The sequence below is a fragment of the Somniosus microcephalus genome, chromosome 2 (genome assembly GCF_052327205.1).
Source record: "Somniosus microcephalus isolate GS21.2 chromosome 2, FLI_Smic_1.0, whole genome shotgun sequence".
NCBI classification, from domain to species: Eukaryota; Metazoa; Chordata; class Chondrichthyes; order Squaliformes; family Somniosidae; genus Somniosus; species Somniosus microcephalus.
This window is the reverse complement of record NC_140988.1, coordinates 19,653,718-19,678,804: the sequence shown is the minus strand read 5'-3', so window position 1 is coordinate 19,678,804 and position 25,087 is coordinate 19,653,718. Positions and strand designations below refer to the sequence as shown.

The 25,087-nt window shown below is 48.3% G+C and overlaps 1 protein-coding gene across 1 annotated transcript in view; it reads left to right on the top strand.

Annotated features, from left to right (window-relative positions):
* The first annotated feature begins 21,028 nt into the window (after positions 1–21,028).
* The window catches only part of LOC147122583 (uncharacterized), an 85,820-nt gene continuing 81,761 nt past the window's right edge, over positions 21,029–25,087 (top strand). Inside the window, exon 1 of the mRNA XM_086003480.1 lies at positions 21,029–21,577. Within this exon, the coding sequence (XP_085859606.1) occupies positions 21,388–21,577 (190 nt within the window). The 5' untranslated portion in view covers positions 21,029–21,387. The remainder of the gene's footprint in view (positions 21,578–25,087) is intronic.

Below are 25,087 nucleotides of genomic sequence, written 5' to 3'. Positions count from 1 at the left end.
GAATATATATTTTTTGGAAGTTGTAAAATAACTCCTTAAATGTACACCACTGATCATGTATCGTCTTACCCTTTAATCTATTTTCCCAATCCACTCTACTCAATTCCGCTCTCATACCTTCATAGTCTCCTTTATTCAAGCTTAGCACGCTTGTTTGAGATCCAACCTTCTCACCCTCTAATTGAATATGGAATTCAACCATGTTATGGTCACTCATTCCAAGGGGATCCTTTACTAGGACATTTTTAATTAATCCTCTCTCGTTGCTTGCCCCCTGGTCAGTTCAGTTACATACTGCTCAAGAAACCCATCCCTAATACACTCAATGAACTCATCCTCAAGGCAGCCCTGCCCAATTTGATTTGTCCAATTAATATGATAGTTAAAATCCCCCATAATTATAGATGTTCCCTTAATACAAGCCTCAACTATTTCCTGATTGATACTCCATCCAACAGAGTTGCAACTGTTCGGAGGCCTATAGACTACGCCCACTAGTGTTTTTTTCCCCTTATTATTCCTTACCTCCACCCAAACTGTTTCATTATCCTGATCTTTTGACCCAATATCATTTCTCTGTATTACAGTGATTCCTTCCTTTATTAACATAGCCACCCCACCTCCCCTTCCTTCCTGCCTGTCCTTCCTGATCGTTAAATAACCTGGTATGTTTAATTCCCAGGCATTGTCACCCTGCAGCCATGTTTCTGTAATGGCCACAAGATCATACCCATATGTAGTTATTTGTGCCATTAACTCGTCTAATTTGTTACGAATGCTACGTGCATTCAGATAGAGAACTTTCAAATATGTTTTGTGACACTTAGTTCCTGCTTTTGCCCTTTTTATTACTTTACCTTTTACTCCATACCTTCTGCCCCTTCCTGACACGCTCTGGTTTTTAATTTCCCCACTGCTACCTAAGTCTATGACCTTCTCTGTTGTCATTTTTATTATTTGCTCTCTAGGAACCTCCCCCCGACTAGTTAGTTTAAAGCCCTCTCTACAGCCCTAGTTATATGATCCGCCAGGACTCTAGTCCCACACTGGCCAAGTGAAGCCTGTCCCAATGGAACAGCTCCCTCCTGCCCCAGTACTGGTGCCAGTGTCCCAGGAAGCAAAACCCATTTCTCCCACACCAGTCTTTGAGCCACGCATTTAACTCTCTATTTTTATTTGTCCTAGCCAAATTCGCTCATGGCTCAGGTAATAATCCAGAGATTATTACCCTTGAGGTTCTGTTTTTTAATTTGACCCCTAGCTGCTCATACTCCTTTAACAGAACCGGCTTCCTAGTCCTATCTACGTCGTTTGTACCAACATGGACCACGACAACTGGATCCACCCCCTCCCACTGCAAGTTTCTTTCCAGCCCAGAGGAGATGTCCTTAACACTGGCACCGGGTAGGCAACACAGCCTTCGGAACTCTCGCTCTCGGCTGCAGAGAACTCTATCTATCCCCCTAATAATACTATCCCCTACCACTACAACATTTCTACTTACTCCCCCCTCTTGAATGGCCCCCTATTCCACGGTGCTGTGGCCAGGTTGCTCATCCTCCCTGCAGTCCCTGCTCCTGTCCCCACAGGGAGTTAGAACCTCGAACCTGTTGGACAAGAGCAAGGGCTGCGGCTCCTCCAGCTCTACCTCCTGGATCCCCGTACATGCCTCACTCATAGTCACACCATCCTGTCCCTGACCATGGGCTACATCTGAATTAATTAACTTCATAGGTGTGACCACCTCCTGATACACAGAGTGCAGTTACTTCTCCCCCTCCCTGATGTGTCGCAGTGTCTGAAGCTCAGACTCCAGCTCATCAACACGGAGCTGGAGTTCCTGTAGCAGCAGACACTTGTCACAGACGTAATCACCGTGTGCCTCAATGGGGTTCACCGGCTCCCACATCTCACAACAGTAACACATCACCTGCTCCATTCTATGTAATTAATTAAATTTTTTATTGTTAGTTATGGACACCCTCTGCCCGATTTTAGATGCTAGTATCCCCTTTAATTAATTGGATTTAAATTAAATCAATCCCTCTAGTTACACCAGTTAAATGGTTTACCAGAAGTCACTCTGCACCAGAAAGGCCTTATTAACTACAACCCACAGAGTTAAAGTTTGAAAAGAGCACCTAACACCCCACTTACCCTAATTCACAGCACTCTTTGATGACTCGCACTCAGTGCTTGCTCGCACTAGGACTGGTCTTTTTATACTGTTTGTTTGTTTACAGCCAAATGAGTCACCCCTGCAGATTGGTTAGAAAACTGGTTTCCACTGCCTGCTGTGCCAATTTACTCCTACTGCAGTGTAACCTTGTTTTACTCTTCTTAAAGCAACAGAATCGCAAATATTTAACTTTTTCCCTTTACTTAAACTGCTTAAGTAATCTTATCAAGAATGATTTAAAGAGAAATAACAATTAAAGAACTCTCACACTTACCCAAACTTCTTTACTTGTTGAAGGAATTGCTGCATTACATGTAGAAAGGAACCCACAAGGGAAGCGGAGAGCAAGAGGACACTGCTGTTTGGCACAAGGCAGCTTCAGAAAGAGGAGAGCGGAAAATAAAACGAACAATAAATGTGAAGTGGAGATGTTTGTTACAGGACCACAATGACTCCTGACATTGATTCATTCATCTCTCACTCACAATTTTCCTTTCCTTTCTCCGTAATAATTCTAATCCCCTTGGCATCTCAGTCTGTCCACTCAGATTTTTAATGGAGTTTTTCTCTCTCTGATCCCCACCGCACTCTATTTTAGCTCAGTGTTTACTTTGGGCTTCTGAATTGGATCCTGACTTCATTTCATTTCTCTCCCTTTGCCTTTTCAATCCCCCTTTTATTGTTGACGCTAGCAGCATACGATTCTACATCTCCGCATACTGGTTGCTTTGAATTGCTTCCAGTGATCGCCTATCACATCTCCCTCCGTGAGTCTGCATAGAGTAATGGATAATCCTAACTAAATCTGTTAATTTTAATTATATTTGAGGAAATGTGGATGGATTTGAATTAACTATGTTAGGTGAAAGGTTTATTGCCATATTGTTTACAACGTCATAGAGTCATAGAGTTAAAACGGCACTGAAGGAGGCCATTCGTCCGATCATATCCGCGCCGGCTCTCTGTATAGTAGCCAATCAGTCCCATTCCCCCGCTCTATCCCCGTAGCCCTGCAGGTTTAACTCCCTCAAGTGCCTATCCAGTCTCCCCTTGAAAACATTGAGGCCTAGAAATTCACTATGGCCCCGCCAGCTGGCTAGCGCCCAAAAGTTAGCGCTGGGTGGGAAGCCTATAGCGATCGTCAGATATTCATTGTTAGGTCCCAATTCGGAACCGGGCGCTATACCAGGGTGTGCCCGCCTCCGCTTGGGGCGCTGACACTGAATATCAGCGCTCTTGGCGCCGCTGCGCCAGCCGCTGCGGAGCAGCAGGCTGCGGTACTGCAGGCCTCCTCCTTCTCTTAAAGGGGAGCTGCCTGCAACGGGGAGATCGCCGCTGGATAGTGCCGGCAAATGAGCCCGGCACCACGGAGAAGTGCCGGGCTCGCGGAAAGCAGCCGGCAATGCCGCGGGGGGGCGGTGGAGGAGGCCGGGGAAGGAGGTGCGGGCAGGCGGCCGCCGAAAAAGCGGCCGGCCGCACCTTCCGCTTTAAAGCGCTCCACTAAGGCAGCAGGACGGCCCCGTTTTCTGGTCGCTGTTTGCGGCCGCTTTGGAGGAGGCGGCCGCAACTAAATATGGGGATCGGGCCAGTTTCGGGGCGGAACCGGGGCACTGCGCACACCGATGACGTCATTGGTGCCGGCGCAGCGCTAACGGCTACCGCCGCCAATACCGCTGTGCTGAATATCTGCGCAAACTCATTTCTGGCGCAAAATCACTCTTTAGGCGTTAACTGGGCGCAAAGCTGGCAGCGCCTTAATGAATTTCTAGGCCTGAGTGTCTCCGCTTCCACCACTTCCGTCGGCAGCGAGTTCCAGGTCATCGCCACTCGCTGTGTAAAAAAGTTTTTCCTCACATCCCCCCTGTATCTCTTGCCCAAAACCATAAATCTGTGTCCCCTAGTCCTTGTACCATCAACTAGTAGGAACAGCCTTTCCCCGTCTAGCCTATCCAAACCCGTCATAATCTTGAACACCTCTATCAAATCACACCTCAACCTCCTTTGCTCTAATGAAAACAAATCCAGCTTCTCCAACCTGTCCTTGTAGCTAAGATCCCCCATCCCCGGAACCATTCTGGTAAATCTCCTCTGCCCCCTCTCATCCTTCCTAAAGTGTGGTGACCAGAACTGGACGCAATACTCCAGTTGTGGCCTAACCAGCGCTTTATAAAGGTTCAGCATAACTTCTCTACTTTTGTGCTCAATGGGCCCGATTTTGTGGAATGTGGGGTTCTGACACACAAAAAAATGGGTCAGCCAGCTGCACGCAATTTTCCCTCAAGTGGCCAATTAATTTCCAGCGTGTGGGCAGCCTTGCTAATTGTCCATTTCCAGTCAGGAAGCCCCACAGTATGATATCATCATTCGTGGTGCTTTCAAGGTCCACAGCAAGCATTGCTTCCGCCGTTGGCTTCCAAACGAACCATACAGGATGGCAGAGGAGCCTGCAGCAGCTGTGGCCAGTGCCAGACCCCGAGCTGCCTCCAAATTCGACGAAGCTTCATTGCAGGCATTATTGGATGGGGTTAGGGCCCACAGGGTGGTCCTCTTCCCTAGGTCAGGCAGGAAGAGGCCTCCCACTGAGACCAAGGCTGCATGGATGCAGGTGTCAGCAGATGTCAACTCGAATGTGCATGTAACCTTGGCATCACATCTCTAACTCCTTCCTCTACTCCCCCACAGGACCATCCAGAGCCCCCGTCCCCACTGTGGAGGAGGAAGAGGCTGTGCAGCCAGACTCCTCAGAGGAAGCTCCAACCTCTGAGGGCGCAGCATCAGCAGAAGTAAGCGCACCCAGCACCAGCGCAGATACTCACACTTCGGGGGGACCTTCGGGACATAGAGTAGTGTTGTCACCTGGTGTTTCACAGCTCACAAGTGAGCCTCAGCAGATTCTGGAGACAGGGACAGCAGTGGAGAGTCCTCATCGACCCTCTGCCACTGGGTCCATCCGCAAGAGAAGAGGTGATGGATCTCCATGCACAGATGCAGGAGTCTCTGGCAGGTTTTGTCTCCAGGGTCGCTGCGAGTGTGGAGCGAATGGAGGAGTCCATAGCGACCGTGAGCAGAGCCTTTGTGGAGTCATTGGCGCAGGAACGCATCACCATGGAAAGGTTGGCAACTTCCATGGAGGAGATAACTCGCCAGGGTACAGAAAACATGGTGAGTGCTCATAAGAGAATTACATCTCTTGAGGAGCGTTGGCCATCTATTGAACAGAGAAACCAGACCTTCATGGAAGTCCTTCTGAGTAGGACTGCCAGTGCAGATACGGGTCCCCATGGCCCCCTAAAGCGCAGCAACATGCTCTCAAGTCACTTCCAAGCGCTGGCCCCTTCTGGCCTGTGCAGCTTCAGGTGAGTGAGCAGCAGCCTGGTGCTCCTGGTGCTCATCCTGCTGTTCCTGGTTCTGCTGTTGCCGCCTCTGCTGCTGGAGATCCTCTAATGGCAAGAAAGGAAGGAAAAAAGGCGTCCCATGCTTCTGGTAGATGCCTCCGCTGGGGAAGCGCTGAGTGAGGGTGGCGAGAGGGGCTTCTCAGGAAATCACATTGGAGAAGTGTGCGAGGCTCCAACTTTCCACAGCTGTGCCTAAGCCTTGAAGAAGTAGCCCCAAGCCTGCAACAACAAGCTCCTTCAACATAGTTAAAAGGTACGAGAGCTGAGAGCTCTGTATACAGCAACAAACCCAGGCTTCCCTGTTGCTTAGCAACAGGTGCAGGAACAATGGCCACAAGATCCAAGCGTCCCTGTTGCTTAGCAACAGCTGCAGCCACACCCGATTGCACAGATCGCGGAACGGCCAGTAATATGAAGTAAAACTTACCTGAACCTACTCCTGAATTATGCCGGTAAATCGAGAGTTTCCTGTACAAATGCTCTCCATTTAAATCGCAGCTTTCCCGAATGACCTGCAGCTAAGAGCAAGCAAGCCGGCAAGCTTCACGCCAGGTTTCATCAGTGGGGTTCCCCACAGGCGGGTTTAGCGTGGGGAACCACTGAAAATCGCAAAGCCACCCTAAAATGGCATTAAACATTCCAATAATTGGTGATCAGGGTCCCGACGGTCAGTCCCGCCAGTGGTGGGCGGGACCGAATCGGCTCACAGACAATCAGGCGGGGGGGGGGTCGCGACCCCCTTTTTCGGCGATTTTCGGCCCCCGCCCGCCTGAAAACCCGCCCGAAGGCTGGCAGAAAATCGGGGCCAATACCTCTATTTATGAAGCCCAAGATCCCATATGCTTTGCTAACCACTCTCTCAATGGCCCAGAAATTCTGGTCGGGGGCTTCCCGCGGGTGCAAGCCCCCAATCTGCACTTACCTTGAGCGCCGGCCGTTGAGCTTTGGGCCCCCGTGGAATTCCGATCCGGGGCCTGGTCCAGCTGCCGGCGCGCATTGCTTGCGTATCCCAGGGGCGCAGTTAGTTCGATGCGTCCCCTGGGATCACGTGGGCCATGGGGAGCCAATCGGAGCAGGGAATGCTCCATTCATAAGTCTGACAGGAAGTGCTGTCAAGACTTATAAATACTACGGCCCCAAAATAGCACTAAATCTTCAAATAAATTGAAAAAAAAATCACATTTTTTAAATAAACTATTAATTACATGAAATAACTATTTTAAACAATAATTTAAATTTTTGAAAAAAATAATTTTATTTTCTAACGGGGCTAAAAATAAACTTACCTTGCTTTAAAGTATTTAAAAATAATAAACCTGTGGAAAAAATGTTTTAATTTTAATTAATTCACCACTTACCTTGTAAAAAGCAGGCCTTATGCCTGCTTTTTACATTTCTAACTTCTGCAGGCTTACCCTCCCGGGAAAACCTGCAAAAAAAACGAAGTTCGATGCGCACGCGCAGCCTCTCCCGCGCACGCGTTCGACCTCTGAACCTCTTTGTTCAGAGGAACGGAAGTGCCGGTTTCCCGCGCATGCGCAGTGCATGCAGGAAACCGGCAATTCCATTGGGCCTACGGGTGAGTACCCCATGCGTACTCACCCGTGGAGACCCAAATTTCTGGGCCAATATGTCCCGGCACCTTCAGGGACCTATGCACATTAACTCCCAGGTCCCTCTGGCCCTGCACACGTGATCTTCATCATTTCGTATCTTCGCACGCTTCCCTTTGGAGAGTAGTATGTAGTAGAGGAAGGATTCACAGGCTGATGTACAGTCTGACAGGCCGCGATGTGAACGCTCCTTCCATGGCGGTAACCACCTTTATACCAGCCAATGTCCTGTACGCTGGGAAGGTTTTACAAGCTTATGCCCCACAAACCATACGATAAGAGGGTGGGGCCATCCACAACCACTGGACACGAGTATCCCGGTGGATATCAGCCCAGAATTCAGAGCAAGAGCTCCACTGGCTGGGACTGGCTAGAACGGGGGTTCGAACTCAGCTCCTTCTGATTCAGAGGTGGGAATACTACCATTAAGGCAAAGCTTGGCTCCCAACAGAGCTGTGAGGGCTGAAAATTACAGACCAGGTGCTTTATCTTCAGTTCAGCCTGCTAACTAACATTTATATCGCACCTTTAACCTCATACATGGCTCAAGATACTTTATGTGGGGGGGGTGGTGGGATGGGAGAGCAAGGAGATAACAGGAATAAAGCTGTGGATGCCAGGATATGGAGTGAGTTCAGAGCGACAGAAAGCTTGGTCAAAAAGATGGGTGTTGTGGAGTACTTTAAACCAACACGCGACACAAGGTCGATAGGCAAGTTGTCTTTATTGCACCGGTGGGGAGACAGTCTGCTCTGTCTTAGCCAGACTTTTCCAAATTGTTACAGCAAACACTACATTTTTATGCATTACAATACATATGTCCAGCTCATTCAAAATTAATTCCTGCCACCTGATTGGACCTTAGCCCGCATGCATCTTCACTGATTGGTTGCCTATGCCGTGTTACATTAAAGTACCACCTTTATTATCGGAAAAGTATATATCCGTTATCCCCCAAGCTGTTGTTGCACCTATGACCTTTGTTTATGCCAGATGGGGTCTCATCAACATTGTACTTCTGACTCATTGTCCTCCTTTCCTGCCTCTCTAGGCCTCTTTACTTCCAACCCATTGTTTTACTTTCCTGCCAGAACAGAACTTATATCCTCTAGGCCTCTTTATGGTTCCATATCTGGCTAGGTTATCTCAACTGCCAGCTCAGCAACTTAGAAAAAGCTTACTACTGCAAAGGCCTATTGGATTATTGTCTTTATTACACCATTCAGTGAAACTGCCAGCGATGTCAGTTTAACTCTTTCCCCACTGCAATGGGTTTTTGCAAACGTTTTTCAAAGGTGCAGGCAGGTGGAGGCTCTGTGAGACAAAGGGAGGTAGGGGTGCACAAATGGCCAGAGTCAGAGGGCCAACTGAGATGGGAGGGGGGTATAAGGCTAAACGAGGTGGCAGAGGTAGAATAGGGACGAGGCCATGGAAGGATCTGAAAATGAGAACGAGGATTTTAAATTTAAATTTAAAAGGAGGGACAGGGATCCAGTGTAGGTCAGCACAGACAGGCGTGATGGGTGAGCAGGACTTAGTGCAGGGCAGAATCCAAACGGCTGAGAACTGGACAAGTTGGAGTTTAAGGAGGGTGGAGGATGGGAGGCTCAAAAGGAGAGCATTGGAGCAATTGGAAATGAACGTCAAGCGGTTTCTACATCGGGCGTCCGATCCGCAACGGAAGGGGAGGCAGGTTGAGCATCTACCCCGTTGAGTCTAGAGGTGACAGAAGTGTGGATAAGAATTTCAGTGGCAGGGGAGATATGATAGGGCAATGTTACAGAGCTGGGAGTAAGCAGCCTTAACGACGATAGATAGAATGTGAGGCTTGAGTATTGTTCCCACCGGCAGGATTTGGAGGTGCAGAATATATGACACGATTTTGCGATTGAGCTTTACACCCATGTAATTTGCCCTTGCAAGTTCTGCGAATGTCAATGAGAACCTCCAACTGGTTCTTCGAAGGTCCTGAACTTCAGGCAGAAGTCTCACCAAATGTCACATCTCCGCATTTACACAGAGTCTACAACACAGAAACAGGCCCTTCAGCCCAACTGGTCTATGCTCCAGACGAGCCTCCTCCCACCCCACTTCATCTAACCCTATCAGCATACCCTTCTTACTGACTTGGATAGAGAACTGGCTGGCAGACAGGAAACAAAGAGTTGGAATAAACGGCTCTTTTTCCGAGTGGCAGGCAGTGACTAGTGGGGTACCGCAGGGATTGATCCTAGGACCCCAGCTATTCACAATATATATTAATGATCTAGACGAGGGAACGAGATGTAATATCTCCAAGTTTGCAGACGACACAAAGCTGGGTGGGCATGTGTGCTGTGAGGAGGATGCCGAGAAACTCCAGGATGATTTGGACAGGTTGGGTGATTGGGCAGATGTATGGCAGATGCAGTATAATGTGGATAAATGCGAGGTTATCCACTTTGGTGGCAAAAACAGGAAGGCAGATTATTATCTGAACGGCAATAGATTGGGAGAAGGGGAAGTGCAACGAGACCTGGGTGTCCTTGTGCACCAGTCGCTGAAGGTAAGCATGCAGGTGCAGCAGGCGGTTAAGAAGGCAAATGGTATGTTGGCCTTCGTAGTGAGAGGATTCGAGTACAGGAACAAGGATGTCTTGCTGCAGTTGTACAAGGCCTTGGTGACACCACACCTTGAGTATTGTGTGCAGTTTTGGTCACCTTATCTGAGGAAGGATGTTCTTGCTATGGAGGGAGTGCAGCGAAGATTCACCAGACTGATACTGGGATGACAGGAATGACGTATGAGGAGAGATTGGGTCGATTGGGCTTATACTCGCTGGAGTTTAGAAGAATGAGAGGGGATCACATTGAAACTTATAAAATTCTAACAGGACTAGACAGACTGGATGCAGGAAGGATGTTCCCGATGACGGGGGAGTCCAGAACCAGGGGTCACAGTCTAAGGATAAGGGGTAAGCCATTTAGGACTGAGATGAGGAATTTCTTCACCCAGAGAGTGGTGAACCTGTGGAATTCTCTACCACAGACGGCAGTAGAGGCTAATTCATTAAATATATTCAAGAAGGAGTTAGATATAGGGGCAGTAATTCCTCCCCAAACGCGTGAGTATGGAAAGGGTACTCACGCGTCTGGCCGGAGGAAATGCCGGTTTTCAGCATGCACAGCGCATGCGCTGAAAACTGGCATTTCCTCTCCTCCAACCCAAGAGGTGAAGAGGCTAGCGCGTGCGCTGTAGGGGGCAGCGCGTGAGTCTTGGATTTCCTCTGTTTTGGGGGATTTGCGCATGTGTAAAGACCTCCGGTCTTTACGCTTGTAAAAAGCACACGTAAGTATTTATTTTTACAGGTAAGTGGTGTTTTAGTGGAATTTAGAAAAAAAATTTCCACAGGTTTATTATTTTAAAGAATCTACAATAAGGTAAGTTTAGTTTTAGACCCTTTTTATTAAAAATTTAATTTTTTCAAAAAAAAAAATTATTGTTTAAATTATTTTTTTAAACTTATTTATACTTAATTTAATGATTGGGATGTTTTTTAAAATTTTATTTAAAGTTTAAGTAGTGTTTTGGGGTGCAGTACTTTTCATGAGTTTGAGAGTTCTTACTCTCAAACTTATGAATGAAGTTTCCCCTCCCCTGATTGGCTGAACAGTGCTCACCTGATCCCAGCCGGCACATCGTACTAACTACACCGCTGGGTCAGGTTAGCACAGCGCGCCGACATCAGAACCGGGCCACTGACAGGAAATCCGCTGCGGGCCAGGTTTCAGATGTCGGCGCGCTGGGTAAGTGCACATTGGGGGCTTGCACGCGCGGCAAGCCCCCGACACCAAGTTCTGGGCCATATTTCTTAAGGCTAAAGGGATCAAGGGATATGGGGAGAAAGCAGGGACAGGGTACTGAATTTGGATGATCAGCCATGATCTCATTGAATGGCGGAGCAGGCTCGAGGGGCCAAATGGCCTACTCCTGCTCCTATCTTCTATGTTTCTATGTTTCTATGTTTCTGATCCTTTAACCTTTTAAGCCAAGGGTTGAAAGTGTGCAGAAGGGACACGGGTTTTCCTTGTTGTTTTATTTTTAGTTTGCTCCCTTTTTTGAGGTGGCTGGGAGGGGATTCTGTGCCTTTCCTCAGATCAGAACATAGCTGAGACTTTCACCTCCAGCTGAAGCCCGAAGGCAGGCTTTGCACTCGCCAATGACTGCCCTCCCGCTCGCCTGAATATTTTCAGCAGAATCGCGGTGGAATTCCCACCTACGTGAGGGGGCCTGTCTCAGGAGGCTTGCGGGGGGGTGAGGGGGGTCGGGAATAGGAAAATCACAGCCCAGGCCCCGGGCACCTGTCATCAGGTAGCGTAACCATCAGCCTCTGGGGCAGTTGAAGTGGCTCCTTAATGACAAACTTTCACTTCATCAACAACTTGTGCCTTTAACATAGTCAAACGTCCCAAGGCGCTTCACAGGAGCGTAATCAGACAAGAATTGACACCGAGCCGAAGGAGGAGATAGTAGGACAGGTGAGTAAAAGCTTGGTCAAAGAAACAGGTTTCAAGGAGCGTCTTAAATGGAGGAGAGGGAGTTGGAGAGAGAATTCCCGAGCTTAGAGCCTAGACATCTGAAGGCACGGTCGCCAATGGTGGGGCGCAGGATTTGGGGGGGGTGCAAAGAGGCCAGAGTTGGAGGAACGCAGAGTTCTCGAAGGGTTGTAGCATTGGAGGAGGTTACAGAGATAGGGAAGGGCGAGGCTGTGGAGGGATTTGACCACGAGGATGAGGATTTTAAAATCAAGGCGTTGGTCGAACAAGAGCCACTGCAGGTCAGCAAGCACAGGGGTGATGGGTGAACGGGACTTGATGCAAGTTAGGACACGGGCAGCAGAGTTTTGGTTGAGCTCGAGCAGCTGAACAGAGGGTCTTAATCTTAGTGATGAAGAAGAAGTCCATGTGCCTCTCAAACTTATTGTTGGTGCTAAGGTTGGTGGGTGCGTGGGAGAGAGGTTTAACGAGATGGTTGATCGTGGAGAAAACAAGTCAGTGGTTATCTCTACTCTTGAGAATGATCCTGGAACAGAGGGCAGTTTTGGCTGGGGAGATGTAGTCCAGCCGGAAAAACACCCACAATTCTCCCCCATTTCCCCAAGGGTAGCCGGTCCTGCTTCACTGCAGCAGACACCCAAGGCTTCAAGGATTGCCCTGGAGTTTGCAGGAATTAGAGACGGATCTCCAGATCTCCAGAGCACTGCAGTGAGCAACCCAGGAGAAAAATCATTGGGGCAATAAAAAAATTTCCGTTTTTAAAAAGAAATTCTTTGAACACTTTTTTTTTAATCAGTTATAAAAATATTGGTGATGGGAAAAAAGGGTTGTTTGACTGATAGTCAAGAACCATCCAATCGGGTAATGAAGAGTCTATTCACTTTCCAATTGGTGTGGGAAGACGGTGAGTCGTGAGTACGGACATGTTGGCTGACCAATGGCAGGAGTGTGGGGGTGGGGCAGGGTGGTGGGTGGCAGGAGGCCATGTGATGACACTCCAGGAATATGTCCAACCAGAGTTGGCGACCCTTGGCTGCCACCCTAAAGCAGGGTCAGGAATGCACAGCAGGCCAATCAGCATCTGAATGAGAGGGGGAAAGGTTATTGGTTCAGGTGCAGTAACCAAAACGTTAACCTAACTTTCGCCTGTCATTTTAATTCTCTGCCCCAATCCCACTGTGACCTCTCTGTCCTCGGCCTCTTACACTGTTCCAATGAAGCTCAACGTGCGCTCGAGGATCAGCTCCTCATCTTTCGATTAGGCACTTTACAGCCTTCGTTTCAGCTCATAATCTCTGCCCCCATTTCTTTGGTCGGCAGCTATTGTTGATGGTTCTGCTATTCCCATTTACACCTCCTCTAGACCCATCTCTTGTTTCTTAACTTATCCCTTTACCATCTCCTTTTGCCTTGCACCATCATCCCACTTGTTATTTAATCTCTCCTGCCTTCCACCCTATTACAGACCGTCCCTTTTGTTTTTTCCTCCCCTCCCCTTTTTCCCTGCCTCTGCACTTGCTTAAAATCTGTTACATCTCTAACTTTTTCCAGTTCTGACGAAGGGTCACCGACCTGAAACGTTAACTCGGTTTCTCTCTCCACAGATGCTGCCTGACCTCAGAGTTTCCAGCGTTTTCTGTTTTTAATTTCAAATTTCCAGCATCTGCAGTATTTTGCTTTTGTAACCCATCTTTCTCTCTTGGCTGATGACCCTGCTCTGTACTTTAACCGTTTAATGGCCCAGAAATTAGGGTCGGGGGCTTGCCGCGGGTGCAAGCCCCCGATCTGCACTTACCTAGCGCGCCGGCCGTTGTGCTCTCGGTGTGCGTGGAATTCCGTTTTATCGAGGAGCACTCCCGGGCAGCGCCTGACGTCACGCCGCCCATGAGTGCAGCCTGTGCGGAGCGTCCAGCGCGGAGTGTAAGGGAGACACGCCCTGTGAGTTCGCATTAGCATGGGACACGCTCCCAATCTTTTTCGCAAGCTCCAAAGCCTTGGTACATGCAGAAACAGCCTGGTAAGTTGGTTCTTTGTATTTTTATGAATCTTTTGGTAACTTTTATAAACTTTTAAATACTTTTACATGAATTGGAAGAATCTTAAATAGTTTTAAAGAGATTTGAAGCAATTTAAAGAGTTTTAAAAGCCCTGAAAGCATTTTTTTCATTCATTTTATTTAATTACCAAATTATATTTGTGACTGAAAGTATATGTAACCTTTTCATTTAAAAAGTACAGCCTGTAGTCAGTTTGAAAAAAATTTCAACTTTTATTTTAGCAAAAATATTTTTACAACAACTGTTTGAAATTTAGAAAATAGCTAGTTTCCATCTTGAATGTCTTTATTGCACTAAGAAACCAAAAAAAGTTACTTTAAACTGTTTACAAAGTTTTTTCCAAACTATTCATGTTTACGAATCTTTGAAAAGTAGAAAATAGCTAGTTAACATTTAAAAGTTATAAACTATCTACATCAAAACTGAACCTCAAAAGTCTTTGATGCTGCAATAAAAGTTCACTGTTTCACTTTAAAATGTGTCTGCTCCTTTCTTTGCCTTGCTGGGAGAGGGGGAGGTACAAGGCACCACTAGCTCGTGAAGGTGTTGGCTACTAGCAGTTCCCGAGCAGCCTTACTTTCGGCAGCACTTGGCTCCTCCCCATCAGGCCTGGCCACAGGCACATTGGCAGCGCTTATGTCCTCCATTTCAGCAGGGAGCTCCTCTGCAGTGTTAAGGGTCAGTCCTTCCTGCAGGGCAAAGTTATGCAAAGCACAACAGGCCATCACAATCCTTGCCACTTTCTGGTGAGAATACTGCAAGTTCCCCCCTGACCTATCCAGGCACCGGAAGCGTGATTTCAGAACTACGATTGTCCTCTCCACCACTTGACGTGTGGACACGTGTGCCTGGTTGTATCTCTCCTGAGCCTCCTTATTGGTCTTGCGGTAGGGAGTCATCAGCCATGGTCTTGGCGGGTAGCCCTTGTCGCCCAATATCCATGCGGATCCTGGAGGCAATTTGCGGAGGGCGTCATATAAGTTCGAGTTACGGAGGACAAAGGAGTCATGATTACTTCCCCGGTGCGCTGCATTCACGTTTAGGATCCTGAGGTGCGCATCACAGACTATCATTACATTCAATGAATGATACCCCTTCCTGTTGATGTACGTCACAGGTGCATCCACTGGTCCCTTCAATGCAATATGGGTTCCATTGACGGCCCCAATCACTTTGGGGAATCCAGCAGTGCGATGAAATGCAGGGGCCATCTCCTTTTGATGTCCAGTGGACAAGTCAAACTTAATGAACTCTGAAAGCCTACGGAAAATGGCATCTGTGACCTGGTGAATGCAGACCCTCGCAGCATTCTTGGAGATGTTGCTTATGTCACCGGTGCTTGCTTGAAATGACCCACTTGCAAAGAAGTTCAATGCTGTGGTTACCTTCATGTTCACTGACAAGGCAGTGCGGGTCTTCGAGCGCGTTTGAAGGTCCTCCTTCAACATGTCACATAGTTGGCCGATTGCCTCTTTACTGAAGCGCAGCCTCCTCACACACAACTCCTCCGATAGCATCTCAAATGATCGCCTCTCCCTGTACACTCTCTGGGGTGGGTAGTAGTTCCTCCTGATCAGAAGACAGTTATGGTTCCTCACTCTTCTATGTTGTTCCCTGGCGTTTCGAATTCGCTGAAGCAAAATCGCACAGAGGATCAGGACACCATTTATAAAGGGCATGTTTCTCCCTCACAGGCTTCCTCTTTAAACAGAAGTCCTTGTAAGGAAAAAATGGAAAGTGTTGTTAAGGTAATTTTAATAAAGTGAGTGGCTAGAAAATCAACTCGGGCTATGGCAGGAAACGTGCGTTATCGGCTTGGGAACACGTTGATGTAAGAAAAAGGAGACTTACCATCAAGTAACTTTAAAGTAAGCTTTAAGTAACTTATAAACACACTATATACAAGAGAGGTCTTTACCATGCCTCTGGTAGAAGCCTCTTACAATACTGAACAGACCAGTATTTATACCAGTCCAACAGGAAGTGACATATGACAGGAAGTGAGGTATGTACACAGTTCATAGTTCACAGTTCATAGTTCACAGGAAGTGATGACATAACTTCCCGGAAGTTAGCATTTTTATCACATTCTTCCCTCCTGCAGGATTAGAAGGCTGTGGTCTACCTTTTGGTCCGCAGCCGCCGAACAAGGAAGAGTCGCACCCGTTTGGATTCCCGTCGTAGAGGGTCGCTGGTCCGCTTACATGCGGTTGGCCATTGGTCAGAGTCTGTGTGGCCTGGATTGCCCTGTGAAGGGTCGGGGAGATCATGGCTTCGAGTACGAGCCCCAATAGGTTCAAAGTCGGACTGCCTCTGTTCAGAGGGAGGTGCAGAGCTGGTCTGTGGCGGATCAGTACTTTCATGCGCGGTACTGGGAGGGTCGCAACCTTGAGCACGGGGTTCTACCGGCACCAAGCTAGTTGGTGTCCGATCAGGATCCTGGAGAGGGGTACCCGATAGGTCCCAAGAGTTTCCTGGTGAAATGCCATCACCCGATGTCCCACTAGGTCCTGGTGGGCAGGGAGCCAGATCCCGTAATGATACGGTAGATTCTCGGCCGTCGGAATATCGTATGTTTGCATAGGTGGGGTTGGCATCGGTTAGTTCAACCTCGTCTACGAGAGGGTCATTTTTAGACGTCCGAACGTATCTTCGGAGTAATACAGGTCCAGGAGTAGTTAGCCATGACGGGAGTGATGTCCCATGAGATGAGCGACGCTGGAATCCAAAGAACCGCTCATGAGGTGTAGTATTTGTGGCTGTAGAAAGCAGGGACCGTATAGAGTGCAATGCATCCGGAAGCACTGTTTCCCATTGCTGGTCTGGTAGGCCCCGAGATCTTAAAGCGAGACGTACGGAATTCCAGATGATACCGTTATACCTCTCTACCTGCCCATTTCCGATGGGATGGTATGGTGTTGTTTTGCTTGTAGCAATTCCCCGTTCTGAGAGGTAGTCCTTGAGTTCCCTTGACATAAAGGATGGACCCCGATCTGAGTGAATATAAGCCGGCATGCCACAGAGAGAAAATACCTGCTCAAGGCAGCAGATTACTGTGGACGCCAGCATATTGGAGCAGGGGAAGGCAAACGGAAAACGTGAATATTCGTCGATCATGGTGAGCAAATATGTGTTCCGAGTTGAAGAGGGCACTGGGCCCTTAAAATCGATGCTAAGTCGTTGCATCGGTTGGGTTGCATGTATGAGTATACCAGCTGAGGGGCGGAAGAACTGAGGTTTTAATTCCGCACAAAGCCGGCATTCTGAGCATATTTTCTTTACATCTCCAGTGGAAAAAGGGAGATTCCGTGATCGTACGAAATGTAGCATGCGCGTAACGCCAGGATGACACAAACCATTGTGGACATCCATGAGAGTGGAGGATGACATAGTGGAGCAGAATGCCCGTGTGAGGGTGTCCGGGGCCACATTCTCCTTGCCAGGCCGATAGAGAATGGTATAACCAAAAGAGGCCAGTTCCATCCTCCAAAGTTGTATTTTATTATTCTTAATTTTGGTTCGTTTTCGATTATCGAGCATGAAGGCGACTGATCGTTGGTCCGTGATCAATGTAAAGTGCTGGCGAGCTAGAAAATGGTTCCACTTCCGTACTGCCTCTATGATGGCTGTGGCTTCTTTCTCAACTGGAGGATAATGTAGCTCGGCACCTTGTAAGGTCCTGGACATAAATGCTACAGGACGACCTTCCTGATTCAGAGTAGCCGAGATCGCCACCTCCGAGGCATCACATTCAACCACGAAAGGGAGATTCTCATCGATGGAGTGAAGAGCCGCTTTCTCCAACTGTTTTTTGAGAAGGTTAAAGGCTGCAACAGCCGCTGTTCCCAGTGGAAATGATCTAGCATGCAGCAAGGGTTGGATTTTGTCCGAAAAATGAGGAATCCATTTAGCGTAGTATGCAAACAGACCGAGAGCCTGACGTAAAGAAGCCGGATTCTTAGGTGACGGGAGCTCTTGGAGCGGGCGAAGTCTTTCTGGGTCTGGCTTAATGATACCATTGCCTACGCAGTAGCCAAGGATGTTGATGGTCGGTTGCGACTCAACAGATTTGGATTCATTCAGGGTCAAATTACGGCGATGGAGGGCATCCCGAAATTTTTGGAGGTTGGAGTCGTGTTCCTGTTGATCGTGACCTGCAATGGTAATGTTATCAAGATAGGGAAAAGTGTCCCTTAGGTTTTCCTGCTTAACCAGGCCATCCATTGCCCGTTGAAAGGCAGCCACTCCATTAGTAACCCCGAATGGGAGGCGACGAAATTGGTACAGCCGTCCATTAGCCTCAAAGGCTGTGTACTGCTTATCTGAGACCTTCAAGGGTAACTGATGATAGGCACTTTTTAAATCGTAAGTTGAGAACACTTTGTATTCGGCCAGTTTATTAACCATATCATCAATGCGTGGCAATGGGTAGGCGTCCAAGTCGGTATATTGATTGATGGTTTGCGAATAATCGATGCATAGTCGCTGTTTGTGAGGTTTTAGAGGGTTCTTGACAATGACGACTTGAGCCCGCCAGGGCGACGAACATGGTTCAATGATATCCTCTGCTAGAAGTCGAGAGATTTCAGCCGCAATAAAAGATTGGTCTTCCTGATTAAAGCGCCGCGATTTCGTTATTATCGGTTGGCATTGAGGCGGAATACTGGCAAATAATGAGGGTTCATCAAGTGAAGCTGCTGATAATGCACAAAAAGGTAATTTAGATGGTATATTAGAAATAGTAAGTCCGGGTTTGGATCCACCAAACTCAATGGTGAGTTTCTTATGCTGTTTTTGGAAGTCCAGCCCTAAGAGGAGATCACTACATAAGTCTTTGAGCACCGAAAGTCGGGTGGAGTGATACATACGACCATGAAGTGTCATATCAACAACACAAAAGCCGGAGATTCTGGTATTAAGTGATGACTGGGCCATCGCAATTGCCTGGTCCGATGGGAAGACATGTAGTTTCAATTTCGCAACAATCTGTTCCTTAATGAAACTATCAGTACTTCCTGAGTCAATTAAGGCATCTAAGGTATGCCCTTTAATTGAAATTTTTGTGGCTGCCTGAGACAGGTTCTGTGGGCAAGCAGCTGTAATTGGTGTCGTTGCACAGAGAGTGGCTAAAACTCTCGGTGTGCTTCTTCGGGAGAGAGCTCGAGAGGAAGCTTGATAGGTCCTAGCTGGAGCATCTTGATAGGCCCTAATTGGGGCAGTTCGGTAGGTCTTAGCTGGATTGGCCCTCGTAGAGGCCCTTGATAGGCAAACTTTAGCAAAGTGTCCTTTTTTCCCGCAATAACTGCAGATTGCATTGCGAGCAGGGCAGGTTTTCCTAGGGTGAAAAGCATCTCCACAAAAGAAGCATTCCTTCCTAGATTGCCAAGAGGCTGCTAAAGTGGGGTCGTCCTCCTCTTCTTCATCAGAATTATCAGAATTAGATTCCCCCATGATAGGGTTCACCTGAGACCGCTTGAATTGTCTGGTTGCAGCTACAGCAGCAGATCGAGATCTGGGCAGCTGATAGAGGTCTGCATTTCTCTTTGCCAAATCCAGTGAACAAGCTAGGTCAAAAGCTTTTTGTAGCTCAAGTGTTTTACTTTCTAGTAGACGCTGGCGTATAAATGGAGAGGCAATCCCGCAGATGAAAGCATCACGAATCATTTCTTGGCGGTACAGCTCAGCTGAGGCTGCCTGAAAGTTACAATCTACGCTGAGCCTGCGAAGTTCTTGCAGGAATTCGTCAATTGATTCCCCTGGCCCTTGTCGGGCTGTGGCCAGTAGATGTCTAGCATAGACCTCATTTGGGGTCTTCGCATACAGTTTCTTAAGTGCCCGAATCACCTCTTCGTAATTATCCCAGTCATCAACATATTCGAACACTTTTGGGGTCACATAATTGACAAGTATCTTCAATTTAGCAGGAGCATCCACTTTACATTCATCCAGAAAATTCTCAAAAGTACGATACCAATGCTTCCATACCCTGCCAGCTGCTGGTGTATTCGGGTCCAAGTCCAGACGAATAGGTCTAAGGATTTTCTCCATGATGGGTGGTTCCCTGGATCCTTAACTTCCGAGTTTGTCTGAAGGTCGAGTATTTGTCAGTGTAAATACTAAGTTACTTAAATTGATGTAAGAAAAAGGAGACTTACCATCAAGTAACTTTAAAGTAAGCTTTAAGTAACTTATAAACACACTATATACAAGAGAGGTCTTTACCATGCCTCTGGTAGAAGCCTCTTACAATACTGAACAGACCAGTATTTATACCAGTCCAACAGGAAGTGACATATGACAGGAAGTGAGGTATGTACACAGTTCATAGTTCACAGTTCATAGTTCACAGGAAGTGATGACATAACTTCCCGGAAGTTAGCATTTTTATCACACACGTCATACCCGCCTGATGAATATCACAGCCCGAGATGATTTTCCAACAACTAACATTTTCTGAAAGTCATACATTCATTCATACATACATACACATTCTGAAAGGAATATATATACATACATACACATACTGAAAGGAATATATATATACACATACACATACTTAAAGGAATATATACATACATACTTACTTAAAAGAATATATATTACTGATGATCATTTTATTTTTTTTAACTTTTATAAATGTTAAATTATTCATTTTTAAAAAGTCACTTTCACATTTAATAAAAAATCAAATTCAATTAGGCCTTGCACACAGCAAGAGTTGCTCCTTATAACTACAGCACTCAAAACTCGTTTTAAAAAAAAATTTAAAGTTGGAAACTTACCTCAGACTTTGTTAAAATAACTTTGCTCCCTTTCACAATTAAAAATGTTCCGTTTAGTAGCCCCACTGCTGAAAGAGTTCTTCTTCCTGATCGTTACGGAGCTCCTGCCAAGGCTTTACTCCTGCTTTTTACATGTGCAAATGCTGGGGACTTACCCGCACTGCACCAACTGAGAAAAACTCCGAAGTTCCATGCCCAAGCGCTGCCTCATACGGCGCACGCATTCGACCTCTTAACCCCATCGTTCAGGGGAACGGAAGTGCCGGTTTCCCGCGCAGCGCATGCGGGAAACCGGCACTTCCATCGGCCTTACGGGCGAGTACCCCGTGCGTACTCACCCGTGGAGACCCTAATTTCTGGGCCAATGTGTTTACCTTCAGCTTTCTAACCTACATGGTTTTCTTTTTATCACAAAAAGCAGGTCTTTTTAAAAAAATCAGCTGGAGGAGACTAGGTGGGGAGATCAATGTATATCCTCTCCACAATGACCTCTCTATTTTCTTTATAAGACGTGCTGATTCATTTTTGAGATGATTTCAGATTTAATTTTGCTTGTAAGTCACTGGAGGGGCCGGTGAAAGGATGCTCTTAACGGTTAAGGAGCGGGTGATTGTTGACTTTTTAACTTCCACTGTAAACAGAGCGAGTGTTCCTGGTACGGGACCAGGAAATTCCTTGCTCTGCTACCTTGCACTCCCAGCGTTAGTTAATGGGAGCGTGCACGGGAATCTGTCACACAACCTCTTGATAAAGACATATCTCTTCCAGTACCAGACAAAGCGCCGGGGCTGGTTTCCAAAGATGCAATGAAGCCTAGTCTATTTATATGCACAAGAGTGCTTGGGGGGGGCGGGAGACAAACTGTTCTGATCGCTTGTCCTTTCTCCATATGTCTCCGCTGCTGTGGAAGCTGGTGCAGCAGATGCCTCTCACAGACGACGACCTGGTGACATTCCAGACGTATTGCAGCGCTGTGTCGTGGCTCTCCAAGCCCAGCGCGGAGACCAAACTCCGAGGTAAGATCCGCCATGTGACTCCCTCAGAAGTGCACAAAGGGCAAGCAGCGTACAAGCAACCAGCTGGTCCAGTTAAGTGGAAATGACCTTTGATAGACGTCCTTTCTATTAATAGAGAGACCTGTTGTTTGCTGGTCTCCTCACTTAAAGCGTTTTGGAGTTTTGGTTTGGTTGGGTTGGGTTGGGTGGGGAGCGGAATCAGAAAGCGCCGTTTGCTTTCTTGTTCCAAAGTATCAGCACTTTCGAAAATGCTTGAGGTACAAGCATGCGGACAAACAAATAAGAACAACAGCAAGTGGGTTGGTGTTTGGTCACTTGATAGTGTTTAGGAACAGGCAACACCAGGTAGAAATTGGTCCTCCTTGTGCCCGTTCAGGTGAATAGCATAGATGCATTTAAGGGGCATCTAGATTAGTACATGGGGGAGAAAGGAATAGAAGGATATGCAGATGGCGTGAGATGAAGCAAGGTGGGAGGAGGCTCATGTGGAGCATAAACTCCGTCACTGACCAGTTGGGTGGACTGGTCTGTTTCTGTGCTGTACATTCAATTTAATTCTATGTATCCAAATCCGGTTGGACACATTCCTGGCGGTTTCTCACATGACCTCCTACCTTCACCCCCCCCTCCCCCCCCCCCCCCATCTCCCCATCTCCAATATTTTTATAACTAACGTTCTTATGTTCTTATAATTGAGGGATATGGAGATCGGGCGGGACAGTGGAGTTGAGGTCGATGATCAGTCATGATCTTATTGAATGGCGGAGCAGGCTCGAGGGGCCGTGTGGTGGAGCAGGCTCGAGGGGCCGTGTGGCGGAGCAGGCTCGAGGGGCTGTGTGGTGGAGCAGGCTCGAGGGGCCGTGTGGCGGAGCAGGCTCGAGGGGCCGTGTGGCGGAGCAGGCTCGAGGGGCCGTGTGGCGGAGCAGGCTCGAGGGGCCGTGTGGCGGAGCAGGCTCGAGGGGCCGTGTGGCGGAGCAGGCTCGAGGGGCCGTGTGGTGGAGCAGGCTCAAGGGGCCGCAATGGCCGACTCTTATGTTCTTAAACAAGTGTTCAACGAAAACGGAAAAAAAGCCCACTTTAAAAAAAAAATACCCCGATGATTTTTCTCCCGGGTGTTGCTCGCAGCAGTGTCCAGGCGCTTATTCCTCAATTCCTGGAGACTCCAGGGCAATCCTGGAGGGATAGCAACCCCATTGGACGGGCGTCAAGAGGAGCAATTTCTGGGCGCAACGTCCCGTGCCCGCCCCAGAGGGAGTACAGCCTTTAGCGCTCCCGGCACAGAGTGTCCAGTGCCGGGAGTGCGTGTCGGGAGCTGGGGGGGGGTTCACCCACCCTCCGTGAACTTCAATCCATCAATTTGAAGTTGGGACTGAGTGCGCAGGGCGCCCCGCCGAGCGCTACAAGAATTTACCCCCAGAAGTCTCTCAAAAATTCTGTTACCCCTTTCCTTGCCTTGCAACGGAGGTAGAAATTGTTATGCTGGGCGGAAAATTAGGGCAAAAGTGACCAATTTCGCAGGGCCCCAAGGATGCTTGAAATAAGGTCCGATGCCATATTGTCCTTGGACGATTGTCAGGCGGCCACCTTAAGCAGCAATCAGGCCCCCCCCCCCCGCACGTGCTAATGAGAAGCCCGACGCCTGTTTAAATTCGTCAGCATTGAGTCGAGCAGACGTCGGGCCTGCTCCTCTCGGGTTTTGCTGGGATTGCTGAGGTCGAACCAGCGGCTGATTTTTTTTTTGTTACTTACATTCCTGGGGAGCAGGAGAGCTCCTCCCGGCTGCAGGGCGCTCCTGAGGGCCACAATCGGCCTACAATCACCACCCCCCCTCCTCCCGGCCTTCTTTCCCTACACCCTATACCTCCCCCTTCCAGGATTTACCTTAATCCCGCGGTCAGCGAGGCAAGCAGCCCAAACTGGGCCACGCGGGCGAACGGCCTCTGGAGGCGCAACCGGTGCCGGCAGCTCACCTCGATTATTAATATGAGGCCAGAAACCTCATTTCTGGTGAACCGCGTGCCTCCCAAGTTCGTCGCTGGTCACCACGCACCACTTAGGCCACTCATAACGATGGGTTGACTCAGTATAGTGAGCAACACAGGGGCACATCATGAGTCGTCAACCATGGCAACATGCAAGTTAGCAGACATCGCCACATTTTCCTGTCATATAAGTTAGTACAAAAATAAATGATATAGGTGCAGATACTAAGACCTGTACGATCAGTGAATTCTGTTCCCACGCCATAGTGCAGTTAGACGCTACGGTCTGTTGGTAGAAGTGTTTGTGGCCTTGTCAACAATCGCAGGGCCCCTCCCCCTCCACCCCCATAGAATAAGAATGAGATGCGTGATATCGCACACCCTCATTCCATGGGGCCGCTATTCAGCCTGTCAGAGAAGGGTTAGAGACTTGAGCACATAATCGAGGCTGACACTCCAGTGCAGTGCTGCGGGAGTGCTGCACTGTCGGAGGTGCCGTCTTTCGGATGAGACGTTAAACCAGGCCTGCTCTCTCAGGTTGGGCGTAAGACATCACAGGGCACTATTTCTAAGAAGAGCAGGTGAGTTCTCCCCAGTGTCCTGGGCCAATATTTATTCCTCAACCAACATCACTACAACAGATTGGCCTAGAAATTCAGTTGACTGCGCCAGCCGTTAGCGCCTTAGGAGGAGCAGATCTCGAGCGCTAGGCACTTAGCGCCTGGGTGCAGCGCGATCTGCGCCTCGCCCCAACTTCAGTAGACATTTAGCGCCGGCGCAAAGTCATTGCGCGCGCTCATATGCGCGCGCAGATCATGACGTCATTTCGTCGTGCAACGCCCTTTGTGCGCCCGGAACCGGAACTTCACTCGCGCCGCCCCATTGTGCGCCTGGCGGCCCGAACGACTGTGAAGTGGAATGGTACACAGCCGAGGTTGGCCGCGGGGAGCGCAAATTAAAGGGCACTCCTGCATTAGAAAAGGCAGCCATTTTGCAACACTCCTTCTGGAGGAGGAGGAGGAGGAGGAGGAGGAGGAGGAGGAGGACGACTCCACAAATACACTAGTCTCGGCCTTTCAAAAAAACAAATCCACCCTCCCCCTTTAAGAGCTCACCGGCGCCAGCAATCAGCAGCTCGCCGCACCTGCCCTGCGCCCAACTTCCGGTGTTAGCGCCCCGGGCTGCCGGCTTAGCGCCTAAAGAGAGTCGTGCATCGCCTGTTTTAGCGCTCGAGCAAACTCTTAGGGCAAAGCTACTGAATATCGGCGAAGTGGCCTCAACTTTGCACCGGGCGCAAACTTTAGCGGCCGCCCGACTTTACCGCCCCAAAAGTGGCTACAATGAATTTCTAGGCCATTATCTGGTAGTCTATCTCATTGCTGTTTGTGGGACCTTGCTGTGGGCAAATTGGAGGCCGTGTTTCCTACATTTGAAATGACTACACTTTAAAAGCACTTCATTGGCTGTGAAGCGCTTTGGAATGTCCTGAGGTTATGAAAGGCGCTCTATAAATGCGAGTTCTTTCTTT